The following is a 21,618-nucleotide window of genomic DNA, read 5'->3' as shown; positions in this document are numbered from 1 at the left end:
ATTGGATAATATATATATTTCAGTAAGATTTTTCTTCCAATCTATGAACATGATATATACCTTTCCATTTGTTTGTGTCTTCTTCAATTTCTTTCATCAATGTCTTATAGTTTTCAGAGTAGGCCTTATACCTCCTTGGTTAAATTTATTCCCAGATATTTTATTCTTTTTGATGAAATTGTAAATGGGATTGTTTTCTTAATTTCTTTTTCTGACAGCTTGTTATTAGTGTATAGAAATGCTACAGATTTCTGAATGTTAATTTCATACCCTGCAACTTGACTAAATTAACTTATTAGTTCTAACAGTGTTTGGTGGAGTCTTTAGGGTTCTCTCTCTATAAACTATAGCGGCACTCTCAACAATAGCCAAATTATGGAAAGAGCCTAAATGTCCATCAACTGATGAATGGATAAAGAAATTGTGGTTTATATACACAATGGAATACTACGTGGCAATGAGAAAAAATGAAATATGGCCTTTTGTAGCAACATGGATGGAACTGGAGAGTGTGATGCTAAGTGAAATAAGCCATACAGAGAAAGACAGATACCATATGGTTTCACTCTTATGTGGATCCTGAGAAACATAACAGAAACCCATGGGGGAGGGGAAGGAAAAAAAAAAAAAAAAAAAAAAAAAGAGGTTAGAGTGGGAGAGAGCCAAAGCATTAGAGACTGTTAAAAACTGAGAACAAACTGAGGGTTGATGGGGGGTGGGAGGGAGGGCAGGGTGGGAGGGAGGGCAGGGTGGGTGATGGGTATTGAGGAGGGCACCTTTTGGGATGAGCACTGGGTGTTGTATGGAAACCAATTTGACAGTAAATTTCATATATTAAAAAATAAAAAAAAATAAAAATAAAAAAAAAAATAAATAAACTATCATGTCACAAGCAAACAATAACAGTTTTACATCTTCCTTTCTAATTTGGATGTCTTTTATTTCTTTTCCTTGCCTAATTGGTGTGGCTAGGATTTCAAATACTTTGTTTCATGAAAAGAGGTGAGAGCTGATATACTTGTCTTGTTCACAATCTTAGAAGAAAAGCTTTCAGCTTTTCAACCTTGAGTATGATTTTAGCTGTGGGTTTGTCATTTATGGCATTTTTAATATTGAGGTATGTTCTCTCTATACACACTTTAAGAGTTTTTATTATAAATTAATGTTGAATTTTGTCAGATGTTTTTCCTGCATCTATTAAGATGAATTTATGATTCTTATTCTTGGTTTTGTTAATGTAATGTATCATGTTGATAGATTTGTGGATGTTGAACCATCTTTGCAATTGTGGAATTAATCTTACTTTGATCATGGTGTATGATCATGTTAGTGTTGTTGAATTTGGTTTGCTAATTTTTTTTGAGGATTCTTGCATCTATGATCCTTAGGGATAATGGCCTGTAACTATCTTGTGTGTGTGTGTGTGTGTGTGTGTGTGTGTGTGTGTGTGTGTGTGTAGTCTTCGCCATCTGGTTTTGGTATCAGGGTAATGCTGGGCTATAAAATGAATTTGGAAGTGTTCCTTATTCTTCAGTATTTTGGAGTAATTCAAAAATGATTGGTACTATTCTTTAAATGTTTGATAGAACTTACCTGTGAAGCTGTCTGGTTCTGGACTTTTATTTGCTGAGAGTTTTTTAAAATTATTAATTCAATTTCATTACTTATAATTGGTCTATTTAGATTTTCTATTTGTCATTCAGTCTTAGAAGACTGTGTTTCTAGGAAAATATCCATTTCTTCTAGGCTTTCCAAATTATTGGTATATAACTGTTCATAGTAGTCAATTTCTGTGATGTCAGTTATAACTTCTCTCTCATTTCCAATTTTATTTATTTGGGTCTTCTCTTTTTCTTGATGATTCTAGCTAGAAGTTTATTGGTTTTATCTTTTCAAAGAACTAGCTTTTAGTTGCATTGATCTTTTCTATGTTTTTTGGGGTGTGTGTGTCTCTATTTCATTTATTTCTACTCTATTATTTTCTTTTTTTTTTAACTAATTTTGGGCTTTCTTCTTCCTTCTCTAGTTCTTTAGGTATAAAGTTAGATTACTTATTTGGAATTATTTTTGTTCCTTGAGGTAGGCTGTATCACTATGAACTTCCTTCTTAGAACTGCTTTTGATGTATCACATAGATTTTGAAAAGTTGTATTTCCATTTTCATTTGTTTCAAAGTATTTTTTGATGTTCTCTTTCCTTCATTGACCCATTGGTTATTTAGTAACTACTTAGTCTTCCTGTGTTTATGTTTTTTCCTGTTTTGTTCATGTAGTTGATTTCAAGTTTCATATTTTTATGGTTAGAAAAGATGCTTGATATGATTTCAGTCTTCTTGAATTTACTGAAACTTGTTTTGTGGACTAACATATGACCCATCCTGGTGAATGTCCCATGTGTACCTGAAAAAAGTGTGTATTCTTCAGTTTTTGGATGAAATGTTTTATGTGTATCATTCAGTCCATCTGGTCTAATGTGTTGTTTAAGGCCAATGCTTTCTATTGATTTTCTGTCTGAATGACATTGAGGTAAGTGGGGTATTAGAGTCTCCTACTTTTATTGTATTGCTGCCAATTATTCCCTTTATGTCTGTTAATATTTTGCTTTATATATTTAGGTGCTGCTATATTGAGTACATAAGAATATCTTTTTCTATCCCTTCACTTTCAGTCTGTGTGTGTCTCTGTATCCAAAGTCTCTTTTAGGCAGCATATAAAACGTCTTATTACTATTTTTTTTTATGCACTCAGCCACTGTATGTCTTTGGACTGGAGCATTTAGTCCTTTTGCATTTAAAGTAATTATTGATAGGTATGTACTTATTATTGTCATTCTGTTATTTGTTTTCTGGTTGTTTTTATAGTTCTTCTCTGTTGCTTTATTCTTCTGTTGGTCTCTTCTTTTGTGGTTTGATGGTTTTTTTTCAGTGTTATGTTATTTCAGGATTATTCTCTTTATTTTCTGTGTTTCTACTGTAGGTTTTTTGGTTATTTACAAAAAACACGGTCACCATGAGGTAGGTAGATATATATATATATATATATATATATATATATATATATAGCAGTGAAAAGATTTTTGTTTTTCCCTAATTACTTGTATGATAATTGGAGAAGAATTTTATGTTCTGAATAATTTTTTCAGAACTAGATAACTTCTTCATTTTTTTAAACTTGAGCTTAGTGCTACCAAGAAAAGTATGATGAAGCTCATTTAGAAGCTTTTTGGGTTTCTGCAACAGTGTTCTGAAGTTTCTTCCTGGTGCTCTAGGACTGGCCATTTTCCCATTTATCTTGCTAAACATTTCATTCACAGGAACTATGTCTTTTCTTTATTCTTTTTTCAATCTTGGCAACTTCAATAATATCTTTGAATATTACATTCCATCTATTCTCTCTGACCTTTCTTTCAGGAATTCCTGTTTTTCTAACATCAGAAGAGCCAATTTCTCTCCTATATTTTACATCTTTTTTTCTGATATCCAGTGGCCATAAGTTTTGGATAAATTTCAAGACTCAAATTTATAGCTCATTAATTTGTTCTTCAGCTATGCCTATGCTGATATTCAGTGGAGAAGAAAATCCATTAAATTTGTTTTAACAATCATATACTTTCATTTCTCACATCTCTATTATTTCCTCATAAAATCTGTTTTAATTCCTCAAATGCAGTATGCTCTCCTATCCCTTTGAGGATATTAATTATGCTTCTTATAAAATCTCCATTTGTTTATTCTGCTACTTCTATTTTCTCAAACCTTAGTTCTTCAGTTTGATGATTTTTTTAAATGGAGGTGATTTTCCTAAGATTTGTTCATTTTAGATCATTTGCTTATATTTGTATCTGCTATTATTTTTTTTCATTTTGGTGTAAAAATGGCCACAGATTGGGGCAGATGGACCTTTAGGGGGGACTACAATGAGAGGCCTCCATTCTCCTTGAGATTTCCAGTCACCTGAATTGCCCTGCCTCTCCATTCCAACTGTCCACATTCATTGCTTGTTCCTGGGAGCAGAAAAGCCTCCCTTTGGAAGTAGGTGTATTGAGGGGCTCACCTTCTTGGCAGTCGCTACAGCAGTGCCTCAGAGCCCCGTCCTGATTCCTGTGTCCAGCATCTGTGTCCCAGAGCACTGGTGAGACATCTTTTTTAGTGTCTTATCCAACATGCGTTTGGGGCTATAGTTTCCTCCTTCCATCAGATCTTTTCCTCTTCTCTCTCTCTTTTTGTACAATCCTTTATAATTCCTGACCCAATTAGGCACATTTTCTTATTTTATAGTGTCATTATAGATGTTTGCTCATTTTCTGTAATCTCTAAGGACTTGAGACATGTAGATATGTCTCATATAGATGATTCAGTATTTGAATATTCATTACATTTGTGGAGTTCCTCTTTAACATGAATACTGTAGTGACAACAATGAAACAGGGTTTTTTAAAAGGTATTTCAATAGTAAAAACATACAATGTTTGCATTTGGGATAAAAGAAAAGTATACAAAATCTATATTATAGCAGTGTGTTTTTCTACAAAGCTCCCTCCCACCTAAAGGCAGTCTCAGCTAGGTGAAATATGGTAGTTGCTAATTAAATGATGTGTTTGTAAAGTGACGCCAAAGTTCAGAAAGACTCACATAAATTATCAGTATACTCATTAAAATTTCTCTCTTGCTGAAGTAACAGATGTGTCTTCTTTAGGAAAAGGAGAAAAAAACCTTCAAGATCCCATTTAAAAAAATAAACCTATCAACACTGGATTTAGGGCAGCTTTGAGATATGAGAGGCAAACAGCTCTTGCCTCTTTGTGATGTGAAATCAAATAGCTGGACTCAAATGGTAGGAAAACAGGAATATTTGGGAAAGTGGACTCCAAAAATAGTCGTAATGATGGTGGCTTTCTTTTCTTTCTTATGAAGTGTTTTGAAATTATTAGAGAGGACCACATATTCATTTTTCTCTTTCACAATTCTTATGGAAGAAAAACACAGTTAATAGATGTGCAAATATTATATGTGGGTTAACAATTTAATTAACTTATTTATTCTTTAATTTTTTAGTTTTTAAAACAAGTGACCTCAAAGCTAGACAGCTCAATCAATTCTAATTTACTATCTAAGTTTTCTATTTTAGCATGTGGGCCAGTAATGATAAATTGTCAGTGTGGGTGATAATGATTGAGTTGAAGAATGAGACAAATATTTAGTAAACCTGGCTGGTTAAACAAAACACATCAAGATTTCACTCCCAAATTCCTAATCTGGTTTTCTTTGTCAGTTCTTACCCTAGGTAAAAATATGTCACATTAATTTGATTTTGTGACAGGATTTCTTTCCTGAAGCTATGATTAAAAACTATCATGACAGCATTCTTTCCTAGACCAATAAAGCCATTTGGGAGTGGGTGAATGCAGAGAGGGGACATGGGGGGACACACACACACACACACACATACACAGGACTAAACCAGCATTTTTATCATCACTGCAACCACAGAAAACACTAGATCCTCTCATTATCCTTTTATGCCTTTATAACATAATGCCAAGTGGGATGACTGGGCCACCAGATGAGAGCATAAATAAGGGAAATCTGGGGGGTGTGGCCTGATATCCTAGGGGAAAAGCTGCAAATAATCCTAAGATGTAGTTGCTAGAATCATGTACTATTTTTAGAACCTGGATGAATTAATTGTATACCAATTAGGGTGGCACAGGTGCTTTTATCAAGCACATTATTTTGTTATTGGAACAGAGATCTGCTGACAATGCCAAGGCCTGAAAGTATTAGCCTTTTAACTGTGACCAAAAACTCTGATATATCACAATACTGAGAAGTGGCCAAAGAGCATAATTGAAACCACCTGAGTCACTGAGTGGATGGAATTTGTTCTGATGTTCTTCTGTGTCTGTACTGACTTGAGCTCCTTTTTCTTTAAATTGTTTTAAGTTTATTTACTTATTTTTGAGAGAGACAGAGAGAGATAGCAGGGAAGGGGCAGAGAGAGAGGAATAGAGAGAATCCCAAGCAGGTCCACACCGTCAGGATGGAGACTGATGTGGGGCCTGAACTCATAAACTGTAGGATCATGACCCAAGCTGAAACCAAGAGTTGGACACTTAACTGACTGAGCCACCAGGTGCCCCACTTTAGTTCTTTTTTCAAGCATAAATACTTTTGGTTCTTTTTGTTTTGGGGGGGGGGTGAATGATTTGGTTTAACCACAAATTCTCTTATATCACCAGTACTCTGTGAAAACAGAATGTCTGCTCTGTTAATTGGAGTAATTTTTTGCTAGCTATGTCTCTGCACTTGTAGAGTAATTTTCTAAGATATACTGGGTTTCTTCTTATATAAAATCAATTCCTTTCTAAGCCTTATTCATGGTTTTCTGTTTGTACTAAATCTTCAGTTATATTACTAGGTGATTACTGGATGGACCATTAATCCATTCAAAAAAGCTTTTCTTTTGTTCTCTTATAAATGATTTTGATGATGCAACAAGCTGAAAAAAAATAGAAAGAGAGGATGGTGGGATAGGGGATAGATGGGTATGAAGGTCATAATTAAAAACATCTTGAGGGGCACCTGGGGAACTCAGTCAGTTGAGCATCTGACTTATGCTCAGGTCATGACCTCACAGTTCATGAGTTTGAGCCCCCTGTCAGGCTCTGTGCTCACAGCTCGGTGCCTGGAGCCTGTTTCCGATTCTGTGCCTCCTTCTCTCTCTCTGCCCCTTCCCCTCTGGTGCTCTGTCTTTCTCTCTCTCAAAAATAAATAAACACTAAAAAAATAATAAAGAAATAAATTTTATCGGAGCACCTGGGTGGCTCAGTCGGTTAAGCGTCCAACTCTCAATTTTGACTCAGGTCACCATCTCATGGTTCGTGGAATTGAGCCCCACAATGGGTTCTGCTGACAGCGCAGAGCTTTCTTGAGATTCTCTCTCTCCCTCTCTTTCTGCATTCCACCCCCCTCCACTTATGCTCTCTCTCTTTCTCAAAATATATAAATTAACTTTAAAAAAATAAAAATAAATTTTATATGGGGCTGGGTATCACTGGGAACCACTGGAGTCCCCAGGGGATGTGGGGGACATCCAATGAAGGGGATGACTCATCACTACTGCATGGATGATATTAGCTTGGAGAGATGGACAAGTGAGGGTCAATGAGTGTCTTGTGCTTCAAGATTCGGGATTCTCTTATAGGCAGTCAACCTCCATAACCAGGAAAGGGTTTTGAATTGGTCTTTTGTATCAGGAATCAGAAAGAGAGATCTCCTGGGGGATCTCCTGGGGGAGATGAAATGTAGATGTAGATGAAATAGGTGAACAGTAGGTGTGGGTCCCTCAAGGAGAAACCGAAGTCACACTAGACATGGAACTTCAACGGTGCCAGGAAGCTTTATGGACTGAAGGGCCTGACCATCACTGCTAGGCTCTGAAGGAATTGGCTCCCTTAAAGTGTGAATCTCCCTCAGAGGCATACCTGGCCTGCCCCACAGGCTGGACTTCCCTGAGGCAGTGAAGAGCCACAGCAGAAATCTAGCTTTCAATAGCGAAAGACCCTGATGTGGCAGCAAAAGGTCACAGGGGCAGTGGCAGCTCAGGCTGCTAGCCAGATTTCTATCCTGTTGGGTCTGAATGCACTCCCGGGCAATGCATGGGAGGCACGGAACCCAAGAGAGCCATGGCCTTCTTGCACTCTTGGGCACTTCTTGCCTTTTGGTTCCATCTGGTTTTGATTTTATTTGTTGAAATCAGAGAGACACGACCACCTCAAATGTTGTGTTCTGGAAAAAGTTTCTCAAAGTTAACAGTTAAATTATTGCTATTTTATATTCATTATAGAATTATACTTTATGTTAACTTCATTCATCTCCATCATAGTCTTAGAAAATATACACTAAACAATAAGGACCTGATCACATGTGTTTACTGAAAAAAAAAAAACACTTCTAGAATTTCCTTCCTACTCACACTACCTTATAAATTTAGATTCTCTTAACCTACTAACTTTTTTCAACTTTAACTTCCGGGAATATGCTCCTCAATTAATAGGAACTATCTTAGGGACACAAGACCCAGAAGAAGGCACACAGCTCAGAATGGCCAGAAAATACCACCACCAAACCTCCCTCATTGTTTTAGCTTTCTTCTTCTTCGTCAGTCCCATATTCCTTTTTTAAAAATCTTTCAAAGATAAATTTTACTCCCTAAACTATTTTTATAGACCAAAACCACATTCCACAGAAAATCAGGTAGCAGCATCTATAAATCTCCGGCTCCAGGAAGACAACTGCAAGTCTCAATGTAACAGCAGTGGAAAGATTTTGTATCCTATACACAATGAAAAAGACTTAGTCCCAGTAAAAGCTGAATAAATGAAAAATGAGATAGAAGCATTCAGCTGAAGTTAAAAGGTATTTGCAATTATAAAATTTCAATACACATAAAAATAGTTGATTATTTAATAAAGAATGCTTAGGACAAGTGTGACCCATTTGTCCTATGATAAGAATAATCAGCACTAATTTAACTATGCTTTTGCTATTGAGTAATATGCATTTAAAATATGTCCAGTGGAATAAATATAAGTGCTATGCACAGCATGGGAGATAGCAATTACTTACCCTGTAGGCTGGCTCTCAAATTCTTCTGACCACTGCTCTTGAATATCTTCTGTAGAAAGATCTACATCCCGGGTGGTGGCAAAATTGAACTCACTGCCTTCATTTCCATGGAAATAAATGGAATTCCCATCTGACTGACAGCTATGCTGTAGATGAAAAGAGAACATGGGGTGGCTGTTGAATTGGTTTTGTAGCTGTATCTGTCTTACTCATGTATAATTAGAGTTTTTAGAGAAGTCATTATACTATTCCCTCTATGATGGACTCTCAAATCAGAAGAGCTTGTTACCTCTTTTTTTGTCTTATTTAATTCAATTACAATTTCTTTCTAACTTATTAAGTTATCACAAAAAAGGAGTCAAGAGGCTATTTGAGCTTTGCCACTCCAGTCTTCAGTATGAAACAAGAATATTTTAATTGGCATAATTTCCCATCTTCGCCCAGTCCTTGTCATGGGAATTAAGTGTGATAATGACTTGTCATATATTTTCAATACCGTGCTTATGGGCTAAATCACACTGACCTTTTCAATATTCTATATATTTCTGGCTTGCCATTCACACCTTTCACAATTTGTCTGTAAATGGAATGTGAGTAGAAAAGCCAGCTAATCAAAACAGGGAATACAGAAAAGGTCAAAGTAATCCCTGATATGATCGTATATTCTCAGCTACCTTTTGAGTAAAAGTTTCTGACAAGACATAAGTAGTGTGTGATGCTTACAATAAGGAGCTGGGAAATCAAAATCTTTGTTATTCTCCCAAAGAGCACAAGGTTTACAAAAAATTTAAAAACAAAGTATTTCTTGTGATATTTTTTACCCTATAGTTTTTCAGCTTAAAGTGAATAGTCAAAGGTAAGATCAAACTCTGAGAAAACTGAATGTTTAGTTTTTAAAAAATGTAAGTTTTTAATAACTACTTTTTGGTAGTAAGTCATATTACAGAAATACTAATAAAAGAAAGATCAAACATTCTTTTAGGCTTTATATATTCTGAAAATGAAATAGAAACGAAGGAAAGTAATTGGACAGAAAATATTGGGTCCAGCGACTCTAAGTTCTACAGAGCAGGGATAATGTCCATTTTGTTTCTTGCTGTAAATACAATGCTTGCCTTATAGTCAGAATTAAAAAATATTTGTTGAATAATTCAACAAATGAATGAATGAATTATATGGGCTATGTCTTTTCAAGTAATCAATTAATCTTTTATGGAGAACTCACTATGTAGAAGGTATTAAGGAAGGCATTGGAGAAAGGAGTTTATAATGAAGTATAATAATACATAGTCTTGACTCTCAAAAAATCCCAGTCTCATTGAGAGATACCAGAGATATTTCTCAATGCTAGAAAGCAGATGGTAAATGCTAATGAATGAGACAAGGTACGAATCACTGTCCAGGGCTGGTCTAAATGCATAGGCTTCATGGATGAACAGGTCCTCAACTTGCTTTAAAGGACAGAAAAAGATCCAAGTTGAATGACACATATGAATGAACAACAAAAGTGATAAGTAGGCAAGATTTGGAGAATTGGACTGGAGACTAAGAGTAAAATCTCAAGTAGTGGTCTAAGAGATCTCTATCATATTCTGTTGGGCAGTGGTGTCCTAAAATAAGGGAGTAATGTATGCAAAGAAATGTTTTATGGTAATTAAACTGGCTATGGCTGATAAAATCAATTGAGGGAAGAATCAGAGTACTCTACTGAAAGAGTAAATAAAGCTTCCAGAAGCTTTCCAGAAGTTCAAGAGATTCAGAGCATCTGATCTTGGGGAAGTCATTTCACAGCGCTAACACATAAGGCTCACTCACAGAGCTTGTCATCATCTTAGATCATACTGTAATGTATAGCATGCATCACCTGCCTGAGAATCTTCTTCCACCACAGTGAATACACATTATTCATGGATGCTAAACTGAGCTCATTATATGTGATCCTTAACCCACACAAACCAATCAAAACTAGGGTTCAGTTTATTTAACAGTAAACAGAAACTGTCAAAGGCAAAACTCAAGAATCTACTACTCTTATCCTGTAAAGACCCCAAATGCTAACTAGAAAAAGATTACTTTCCTAATAAATCCACTGAACTCTAAATAACGTTTTTCACAATTATCTTCACATTCTGGAATCCTGAACAACTGTCATGTATGTTTATCTGGAATTAATATAAGGACTCTGGTATCAGTGCAAAGGACACATTTAGTCATTGTCTAAGGAAAAGCCATACATGAAACATCTTTGTATATGAACACAGAGTAATTTCGTTACAATTTACACAATAAAAAGAGTGATCACTTAACATGAAACCTTGGTCATTACTGGCTAAATATCAATTTAATTATTTAAATTTTGGTTCCATTTGCTTCAGAATTGTTTGTTAATATTTTAAGACTCCGTGTTACAAATAGTTGTTTTGCTACTCTTCAAAAATTTATATTATTAAGGTATTTGATATATATTTTAATTTAGCTGAGTTGGAAAATTGAGGTTAAAAGAGTCGTGACAAAACTAGATATTGTTTAACTGCATATTGTTAAACTTATTTCAAAAAAGTAAAATCAGTTGTTTTAGAAAAATAGAAATAATTTTAAAGGATCTTTTTGTTAGTTATTTTGCTGTTATGAAATACATTTGGTAGTTGAATAGACCATTTATAATTATATAATTATTGAAAATTATCTACCAAATATACATTTTTGACACTGTAATTACAGTAGTGCCAGCATATGAAACACATGTAATATTTATCACATCAAGAATAAATAAAGCAATTTAAAAAAAATAGTAATACCTTAATTGAACGTTAATCAATTTTCATGCTACTATGATAGGATATAATAACTAGTAGAATCTGTCTTTGGCAAGTTTCCATGAAGGATACAATGGTATAGTTTTTAGCATAGTTTTATTATTTCAATAGGGAAGGAGCTGTTTTTTAACAACTTGTAGTAAAAGAATAATAATGCCAAATCTAAATCCAAACAAACAGGGCAGTGGTTTCTAATAGTGTTAGCCTTTGCACTGCAAATCTCCTAATCCTGTCTGTCAGGTTTAAGAGAAGATTCACAGTTAGCTCTTTTCTCCCTTCCTAAATAGGCCCAAAGTCCTCTGGGTGTAGAGAAGAAGTACTGATCTTTGAATATTCTCTTCTTCATAGTCTTAGTGCTGCAACATGTTACCAAAAAAAGGGTTGTGACACATGCAAAGTAAACAGCCACAACCCAGCAGGAGGCAGCCCAACCTCCCCTAGTTCTTAGCATGATGGGGCTGTCATTTTCTGGGCAGTAGGGCCTGGAGATGCACAGAACACACACACACACACACACACACACACACGCGCACGCGCACACACACACACACACACACACACACACACACACACACACACGGCAACGGATGGCTCCTCGACTCCCCACTGTGCTGAGGACAGCAAGACACAATTTTTGCCTCTGCCATTGTGAGCAGAACCCAATGTGTTCAAAGTTTGGAGTGAGGGTAATGCCAACCAGCAAGGTAATTTGGCCTATAAAATAGAGGATAGTTTGTGTGAAACTGGTGCATTCCTGAGCCATCTGAGCAGGAATGGGCAGGGATGGGCCTGAGAATTTGACTGTATACTGACCCTGTACTTAAGAATCCTGTGAAAGGAGGGGAGGTGTGCCTGAGTGGCTCAGTTGGTTAATTGTCCGACTTCGGCTCAGGTCATGATCTCACGGTTCATGGGTTCGATCCCCGCATTAGGTTCTGTGCTGATAACTTGGAGCCTGGAGCCTGTTTTGGATTCTGTATCTCCCTCTCTCCCTGCCCCTCCCTGCTTGTGCGCTCTCTCTCTCTCTCTCTCTCTCTCTCTCAAAATGAAATAAACATCAAGAAAAAAAAAGAATCCTGTGAAAGGCAGAGGGACAGTTTAGGGTTCTCATTCTGAGGATTCCTAAATCAGTTACAAGGCAAGTTAGAGTTTCATGTGATTTCTATTTTAGGATTGGTCACAGGGGCTCAAAATCTTAGAATAGGCCTGGTTTCCAAGATATTCTCCAAACTAAGAATTTATGCCTGAATGCATTTGGATTGGGATAGAATCCCTGGACCTCTGCTTGTTTGATACGGCATCTCTGCTTCTGGACAGGAATTCATGGCCTCCTTGGTTATGGGGTTACTTGAACCCTCCCCTAAAATCTACCTTAATTAATTCAGCACTTACATGAATTGAGGAGATGAAAGTTGGAAAAGAACAAAATACTAGAAACCAAACACAATCAAGATGGCAAAGAATGAAAACTCAGTTACTATCCATCCTCAAGGAGTTTGAGGAAGGGAATCAGAAGGTGTGTTCAAATACATTTACTCTACTTAATAGCTACGCATTTTGCATAAGTCCGTTACCCCTCTAGGCCTCAGTTTCTCAAGCTATAGAGTAGTATCAATAATATCTATTCCCTACAGATGTTGTTAGAAGCACAAGTAATATTGCATGTGGAAGTGTGTTTTTAAAACTTCTGTTGGTATAAAATAATCACTATTTTATTTCTGAATATATATTTTTGCCAAAAATAAGATATTATATTCCATACTCTTAGCAGTAGGTGATAGAGAAATGGAAACATATTTAAATCTATTTTTAATTGTGTTTCTCATTAGAATAGTCATTAAAATTCTTCAGATCAACTTAAAACCGTTAGTAAAATGTGAAAGAATATGACCCACAATATCATATGGTAAAAATACTGCAACATTCATTCACTTTAAGAGCAGATAGAACCATCAATTAGAACTTTAAAAGTCCTCCAAATTTTGGCAGATTACCAAAAATTCTCCAAGGACAGGAAAATTTAATAATGCAAGATACTTGTTGCCACTTTTCTTACGGAAGAACTTGCATTGTATATTATCAGTATATTATGTTTAAGATCCAAGCAAAATGCACATTGAAAGTATGAAAAGAATTTCAGGAAATTGCTTTCAGTGATTTTAATACCCAGCTGTTCTTGTTCAGCATCTATTCAAACTCATGTCATTTATATGCAATAACAATAAAAATCTAAACAAGTTCAAAGGAAAGTAGAATGTCTAACTTTGTGAAATACATGAGCTCTTGAAATGATAAAAACAAGAATATTTTGGAATTCAGGAGTACTCTGAGTATACTAAAAATGTATCAGATTTTTTTTGAGCAAACAATCATAAAATTTTATTTCTTGAGTCATAGCTTTTGACTGACTTATGGTGACTATATATCAGGTAACTAAGCATGTATTTGGGGCAAAATAAAAGTATAAGTTCTGAAGATGGCTCTAAACATTTCTATGTCTAGCCCTCATAAGGTACATTAATTATGATATTAATTATAATTATTTTTACTTTGTGTCACTATTTTAGCACTGATCAATGGCATATACTTTATACTTCTAAGTACTAGAGATCCCCAATTTTTTTTTAAAATTTTTTAACGTTTATTTATTTTTGAGACAGAGAGAGAGAGAGACAGAGCATGAGCAGGGGAGGGACAGATAGAGAGGGAGACACAGAATCTGAAACAGGCTCCAGGCTCTGAGCTGTCTGCACAGAGCCCGAAGCGGGGCTCGAACTCACGGACCACAAGATCATGACCTGAGCCGAAGTCGGACACTTAACCGACTGAGCCACCCAGGTGCCCCTAGAGAGCCCCAATTTTTAAAAATCCCTTAAATATAGTCCTTATTTGTTTGTATTTGTCAAACGAAACTACTTTCCTACTTTGCAGTTAAATGGGTTTCCTTTACTTGAAAAGCAGAACACAGTGTAGCTAAGTGACAAGAATTTGCCATTCAGAAAAGCATCAACAGGAAACATCAGTGCAAATTCCTCAATATAACAAGTCCTTGGCCACAATTCAGGATAGCATTTTTCTAAGGTTGCTGCCTATACTCTGCTGAAAATGGTAATGACTTCACCTCTGTACTTGTAAAAGGACTTGCAATCGCCCCCACCATAGTTTAATTAGGTTTTCGTCAAAGATGAACACTGAGGCACCTCTTAATATTACCTCCCTAGGGTCTAATGGCCCCCCATGATTCTTTCAGGCATCTGTAGCGTTACAATTTATTTTTTTGACGATACCCTTTTCTTTGGAATGAGTATATTGGGCATTTGGGCAATGCCAGCTTGCAGAGAGCTGGTGGCAGATGGAATGAAATCTGCCTGGTATGGCTTCCCCTCCACATGAGCAGAGAGCCATCCATTTCCTCCATTAAGGAGTTGTCACTCAGCCCACCCAGCTGGAAGACCATTTTTGATAGCCAAGCTGGCTGGTGGCAGACAATTCAGATACAAAGTGCACTTTAAAAGGAAGCTAAAACATCATTTGTAGGAAAATTGAAAATGCATGGCTTCCACCACAGCCAATTTTTTAATGACTGTAATATTTTAAGTGATTATTTTTGCCACTTCAGATTGCTCCTTAGAGAGGAGAGGTTTTTTAATTAAAATCTAGGCAATGCAAATAGATGAGATGTGAGGAGCAGAGGAAAGAGAAATAAGATGAATAAAATTAATTAAAATGGCATTGTTGGCAGAGTCATAAATTAGCCAAAGCCTGGCTGGAAATAAAATATATTGGTATAGGAGTTTCTGGATTAAAGTGAGATGTGTGACTGAGTGATTAGAAAGTGACTGACTTACAGCCTGCACATCATTGTGTTTCCTAAGCCTTTCACTGTGCTATAGCTATTATCACATAGAAATACATATTTTCTACATCCTGGTTCAATTGTCTTTAAAGGTACAGACTTTCATGCTGTATTTAAAAAATCAAAATAGGAAAAGAATGATTTCTCTCATGAGCCAAAATGAATTTCTGTCATTTTCCACACATTCAATTTCTAGGTAATTTAATGCCAGTTAAAAAACCAAAAACTTGGCCATGAACACAGTCCAGGTGCAGGAGGGCTGAAGTGCATTTTCTCTAGTCAACACAATAGATTCAACCATGGTGAGTGAATTTTAGGGAGCTTAAAGAGTATTTTTTTTCTCATTATTTTCTGGATTCGTTCAGCATTCACATTTGAACCACTTCGTACCAAGATTCATAAAGATTCGATTTATGGTATATTTTGTGACAAGTGTATAATTACTTGGCAATAGTTATGACAACTCTAAAATGGCAATAGTGACAGATTTGAATTGGAGTAATGAGAGTAAGAATAACAATGTAAAATTCCATAGGGCAGTTGTTAACCTTGTCTGTGGGGATCAACTTGAGTTTCACAGGGTCTGAGGTTTTCAGACTTGCCTTCTCAAATTAAGGCCGAGGATGCCAGGCACAACGTGGGAGGCTGCAAGAGACTAAGGAATGAAAAGGGCTGGCTTTATAGTAAAACATACTTGGCTGCGAAAACTAAAATGGTTTGATCTTGGGGAATCCATTTGGCCTCTCTGGCTGTTTTTTCATCTGTGAAATGGGAGTAATTGTGAGGATTAGATGAGATACTGTAGGTAGCATGCCTACTAAAGACTAGTGAATCTCAGGAAATCAGCAAATTGCCCCCATTTTCATTCATTCACTTAACAAACCTTACTTTAATTAATTAGCGATTAAATATGTCAGCTTCAGACCAAAACAAACAAACAAAATAAAGGGTGCATCAGTCAGGGAGGCTCTTGAGATTTGTTTGAATAGTTATTTTCGGTAGAATTTATCAAAATTACTGGAGTCTGTGTTATTGCCACCCTTGTCATGGTGATTTGGCTCAATTCCATGTTTCACTAATGCTATTCCACATTAATTACTGTACAAATAGGCAGCATTGGAGGGAAATTGTGAAAAGCACACTACTTATGTTTAACCCTTCATCCCCAAAGTACTCTTATTAGCTTGACAAATTATATTCTGGCTCATTCTACAATGTCATGCATCCACCTCTTGGGGGAAACATGACAATAAGAGCAACGCAATCCAAAGTGAAGAACATCCCAGGCAAAGGGAATTTAGGTAGACAGCATGCAATTAACCAAGCTGGAATCTAGCCAGAAAGTCATAGTTAACATTCCGATTCTTAATGGAAAAAGACATGGGAACATGGACTAGCCACAAGTCTTACTGAGCTCAGGTTTATCCTCATTAGAGAGCCGGGACTCAAATCCCTCAAGTTACACACCAGATAGTTTCCAGCACAGTGACTTGCAAAGCACATTTCTGGAAAGCTTATCTGATTTCCTCCTGTTTGTCCTTGTACTCTAAAAAACTAAATCATTGACTAGATTTTTGAAAACTTTTTCTGGAGTGCTTAATTTCTGGAAGACAACTTGGGCATTATAGTAGGCAGGTATCGATCTGCCAGGGGCACATATCCCCCAAAATGCAGATTTTAAAAGTGAATTCTGCTTTAAGTGTGATCATTCCTTCTGCCATTTGTCTTAGATTTGTTTTCATTAGCCTCAAATTGTATTAAGACTTTAAATTTTCAGACAAATTAATTTACATTTTTTCATAATTTGGACATAATGACCTTTATTCTCCATTAACAATACAACAATTTGTGGCAAAAGTGTTAGGTGACAGCAGAATCTCAGAATGAAAGCTCCAATTCTTATTCAGGACTGGAGATTTGCCTAGCGTCCACTGGGACAATGAATTTGGCAAATGCTTAACGTACACGACCTATAAGAAAATTAATAGACTCTCCTGTTCAGACTTGATGTTTCTCCTTAATGGGTTGTTGATTTACCTAATGGCTCTTGTCTTCATTAGGGCCTTTGGTGTTTGTTAAACAGGAAAATTGTCATTATTATTGCATATTTATCAACAGTAGATATAGTAAAGAGGAGGCAATCTGTCTAAATGTAAGTTGTAATAGAGAAAAGATTAACGTATGGCCTTTCTAAATTCTGTATACTTAATAACTCTAAATCCCTGGCATAAATTCAAAAAAGTAAAAAGATTACTTTTTAAGAAAATTTCTTTTAAATACATGGGATCAAATCACAGCCTATTCTAAAGGACAAACCTTCAGAACAGAGTCTATGACATTTAACATTGATTTACTTCTCACCACAAGTTGACATAAATGTGGAGAAGGAGTAATCTGGAATCCTTTGCTATCCACACAATGAACTAGGGTAATAAATAGAGAAAGATTAGCAGGTTCAGGCACAGCAATCAGAGTGGGAAGATTTTTTAAAAATAAAAAATATGGGGAATAGCACCTATCTGACAGCGATCTGCATTTAATCTGTGGGTCAATTCCAGAGTTGACAGAAGCCAGTGATTTATGCCTTTGCAAGATGAGAGTAACCAGGCCAGCTGAGCAGATATAAACATTTATTAATGGTGAGTGAGCAAAACACACACCCCCCCCCACACACACACAGACACTCTCACACACACACGTACACAGATACCAAAGAGTCACAAATGATTCATGCCTTCAAAATACAAATTTTGGCTGCCATCAAAGATAAGGGTAAACAAACAAAATGAAGCTCCTGCTTGACTACTATCCACCTCCATGGTATAGAGATTCATTTGGAGACTTTGCTTTCATGGGGTACTATTAAAACACGAGAAAACAGAAGGAAAAAAAAACAAAACCAAAAAACTTGCTCACAGCTCTTTCCTCATCCTTTGTCCCTGGGTTCTCCTCTGAGCACTTCCTTGATGTCTGGGCCCTTCTCTTTGACAGTGAGTTTCGGAAAGGAGGCTGCAGCAGCTCCAGGCTGGTCCATCAAAAACTTACATTTAGTGTTTCTCTTTGAACGTGAAATTAAGGATGTTCTCAAATTGCAGGATGTATGTTTGAGGAGCTGGAAAGAGATGACTTTGGTGGATTTGTCCAGATGTTTCAAGAGTGACTAAGGAAAATGGGAGTGCTAGCCCTCCATTTACAGACACCCTGTGTTTATCTACTATAGATTTATTAAAAAAATTTTTTTTTTACATTTATTTATTTTTGAGAAACAGAGTGAGACAAAGCATGAACGGGGGAGGAGCAGAGAGAGTAGGAGACACAGAATCTGAAGCAGGCTCCAGGCTCTGAGCAAGCGGTCAGCACAGAGCCTGATGCGAGGCTCAAACCCACGAACTGTGAGATCATGACCTGAGCCGAAGTTGGACACTCAACCGACTGAGCCACCCAGGCGCCCCTCTACTATAGATTTAAAACTTGGATGATAAGGCCTTCCTCATAGTTCTGGCACCTAAGAAGCATTCATGAAATGCCACTCCTTACTCCATCATTACTACCTAATGCCATCATCACTACCACTCCTATTATTGTTGCTACTACGATTTACCATCATAGGGTTACTATTATTATGTATTACGATCTAGTATCCATGCTAGTGTAAGTATCATTCCTGGATACGAGAGTCCTACCCAAGGTGAAATGCTGATCCTTGATACTATAGGTCTTAAATGGAAAGGGCTAAAAAATCGGTTCATTTCCCTTAAACCTTGATGGCAAAACCAAGACCACTGTTGTAGGGCTGGAGCACCAGAAGCTGCCCTAAGATTGATCGTTCCCATGCTTCAGGCATGAGGAATGTGGCACAAACACCCAAAGCCACCTGCCAGAGAGAGGCAATGCCATATGATGGCAGCCGTGGTAGTGATAGTTTTTCCAGCAACTGCAGATGAACTGGTAGAGTGTCCTCTGTATCTTTTGAATAGGAACAACTGACAATTCTTGATTATTCTAGAAATCATCTGTAAAAGCTGAAAAGGGATGCAATATTCTGTAAATGAAGGCAAAATAATCTTAACCAATAATTAAGACAGGTGATTCAATACTGAGTGGGTTCAGTCAGCTTGCCTTAGGAGTCCATGATCTGCTTACTCTGGGAGATTGCTAATGAGGGTGGTGTTCTGGGGAGCTTTTTAACTTGCAGCACTGTATTTATTGGCATTTAGAGCCCCACCTACTTGGTCATGAACAAAGGGCTGCTTAGGGATTTGCGGGAAATAAAACATCATGATGGTAATTAGAAGCATAAGAATGTGGTGTGCTTTTTCTTCCACATGGGCAAGACTTCTGGAAAAACATTGGAAGATGAGTCAGGCAAGGCCATGAACTTGGAAAGAGAATGGAGGAAAAATAGAGAAAGATGTATAGGGAGAACATATTAATTCCATAACCTCTTGCAGCTTACCAATGCCGAATCAAAAAGCACAACAAATATTAGGCCAGATTTTATATTAAAAGCCAATACTGTTACACATCTATTTCATATTAATTACTAAAGAGCCAACAGATGGTAATGGCCTTCTACCAACCCAGGACAGATTTAAACTGGTGATCTATAATTGCAATTCTCCAGATCACATAAACTCCTTAAGTTAATTACTCTATTTGGTCTTGTATCATTCTGCCCTACTTGAGATAAATAAGAACAGGCTCAGATGAAATGAATTAAATATTCCCAAAGAAACTAAAAAAAAAAAATCTAAAGAAGACAAATATGTACTGAGAATGTGAATCATTCTCATCTTTCCTATTTGACCTGACACTCCCAAACATTATTTTCAAAATCATCAGCTAGACAGTTTACATACTCACTACTTTTATTCCCTTGTTTTATGAACCATAGTGTTTAAAAAATCAAACCTACTATTGAAGAGCCTGGGTGGCTCAGTCAGTTAAGCATCCGACTTTTGATTTCAGCTCAGGTCACAATCTCACAGTTCATGAGTTTGAGCCCTGCATTGGGCTCTGTGCTGACAGTGTGGAGCCTGCTTGGGATTCTCTCTCTCCCCCTCCCCCTCTCATACACTCATGCTCTCTTTCAAAATAAATAAATAAACTTAAAAAAACTATTAATAATTCCAATCACATCAATGGTACTGAAATTTAATTCCACTGGAAACCATTTATTTTGTCTGCCAAAGCTTACATATATGGGCAACACTTGTGTTCAACCTAATCATTTTAATGTATTTATTCTGATAGTACTTCAGTGACATATAAGGATGACATAATTTGTGAGGTCTATATTTTTCTATCCTATTTTTCCTCCATCCTCATTATCAGAGCCATTGGCTCAATCCTTTGCCTTCTACATATTTTCCTCTATATTCACATCCTGTGGAGCTTATTCTCAAAGTTTCAATAAAGAAGACATATTTTTTAAACACTTTCTATGTGCCAACGACTGTTCTAAGAGTTTTATATGTATTTTCTTACTTAATCATCACAGCTTGGGGGTGAATACTATTATTATCCCTGTTTCAGATGAGGACACTGAGGAACTGAGAGGTTAAATAAGTTGCCCCCAAACACATGGCTAATAAATGGTAAAGCCAAGACTTGAACCCATATAGTTAAGCCCACTTTCTTAACAGTTGTACTGTCTCTAGTTCCATTCACAGTATCTTCAGCTGCCTTCAAGTCATTATTGAATACGAAATTCATTTAGTAACCAGAATTCATACATAACTAGAATTGAATACGAATTCATATTCGTAACTAGATCTTGGTATTTTTCCAGCTTTTTATTCATTCAGTTAACATCTAACACAATCCATCACGTGCCAAACACTGGAGATTCAAAAATGGTTGAAATAGTCCCTGATCTTAAGAAGCTAACTTTCTAACCAAGGAGACAGAAACATAAATAACTGGAAAGCAATGTTATCAATTCTTTCATAGAGGTATATGTCCCATGTAACAGGATATTGAAATGGAACTAGTTTTGTATCTTGAGGACCCAAGAAAATAGGTGGCAACTACTTCACATTCTTATTTTTTTTTTAATGTTTATTTATTTTTGACAGAGACAGAGCATGAGCAGGGAGGGGCAGAGGGAGAGGGAGACACAGAATCCAAAGCAGGCTCCAGGCCCTGAGCTGTCAGCACAGAGCCCGACACGGGGCCCGAACTCACAGACCGTGAGATCATGACCTGAGCTGAAGTCAGACGCTTAACCGACTGAGCCACCCTAGTGGCTAGTGAAAGAGGTGGTAAAAGGGCTTAGTCACTCACTCACATTGCAGGTATACAAGCTCGAAGTTAACGTG

General features: G+C 36.6%; 1 protein-coding gene across 1 annotated transcript in view; it reads right to left on the bottom strand.

Moving 5' to 3' along the window:
- Positions 1-21,618, bottom strand: part of RELN (reelin) — a 532,400-nt gene that overhangs the window by 199,251 nt on the left and 311,531 nt on the right. The window contains exon 11 of the mRNA XM_042915885.1: positions 8,627-8,772. Coding sequence (XP_042771819.1) covers positions 8,627-8,772 — 146 coding nt within the window. The remainder of the gene's footprint in view (positions 1-8,626; positions 8,773-21,618) is intronic.

Source organism: Panthera leo, chromosome A2, assembly GCF_018350215.1.
Source record: "Panthera leo isolate Ple1 chromosome A2, P.leo_Ple1_pat1.1, whole genome shotgun sequence".
NCBI lineage: Eukaryota > Metazoa > Chordata > Mammalia > Carnivora > Felidae > Panthera > Panthera leo.
This window is presented reverse-complemented; position numbering and strand designations above follow the sequence as displayed.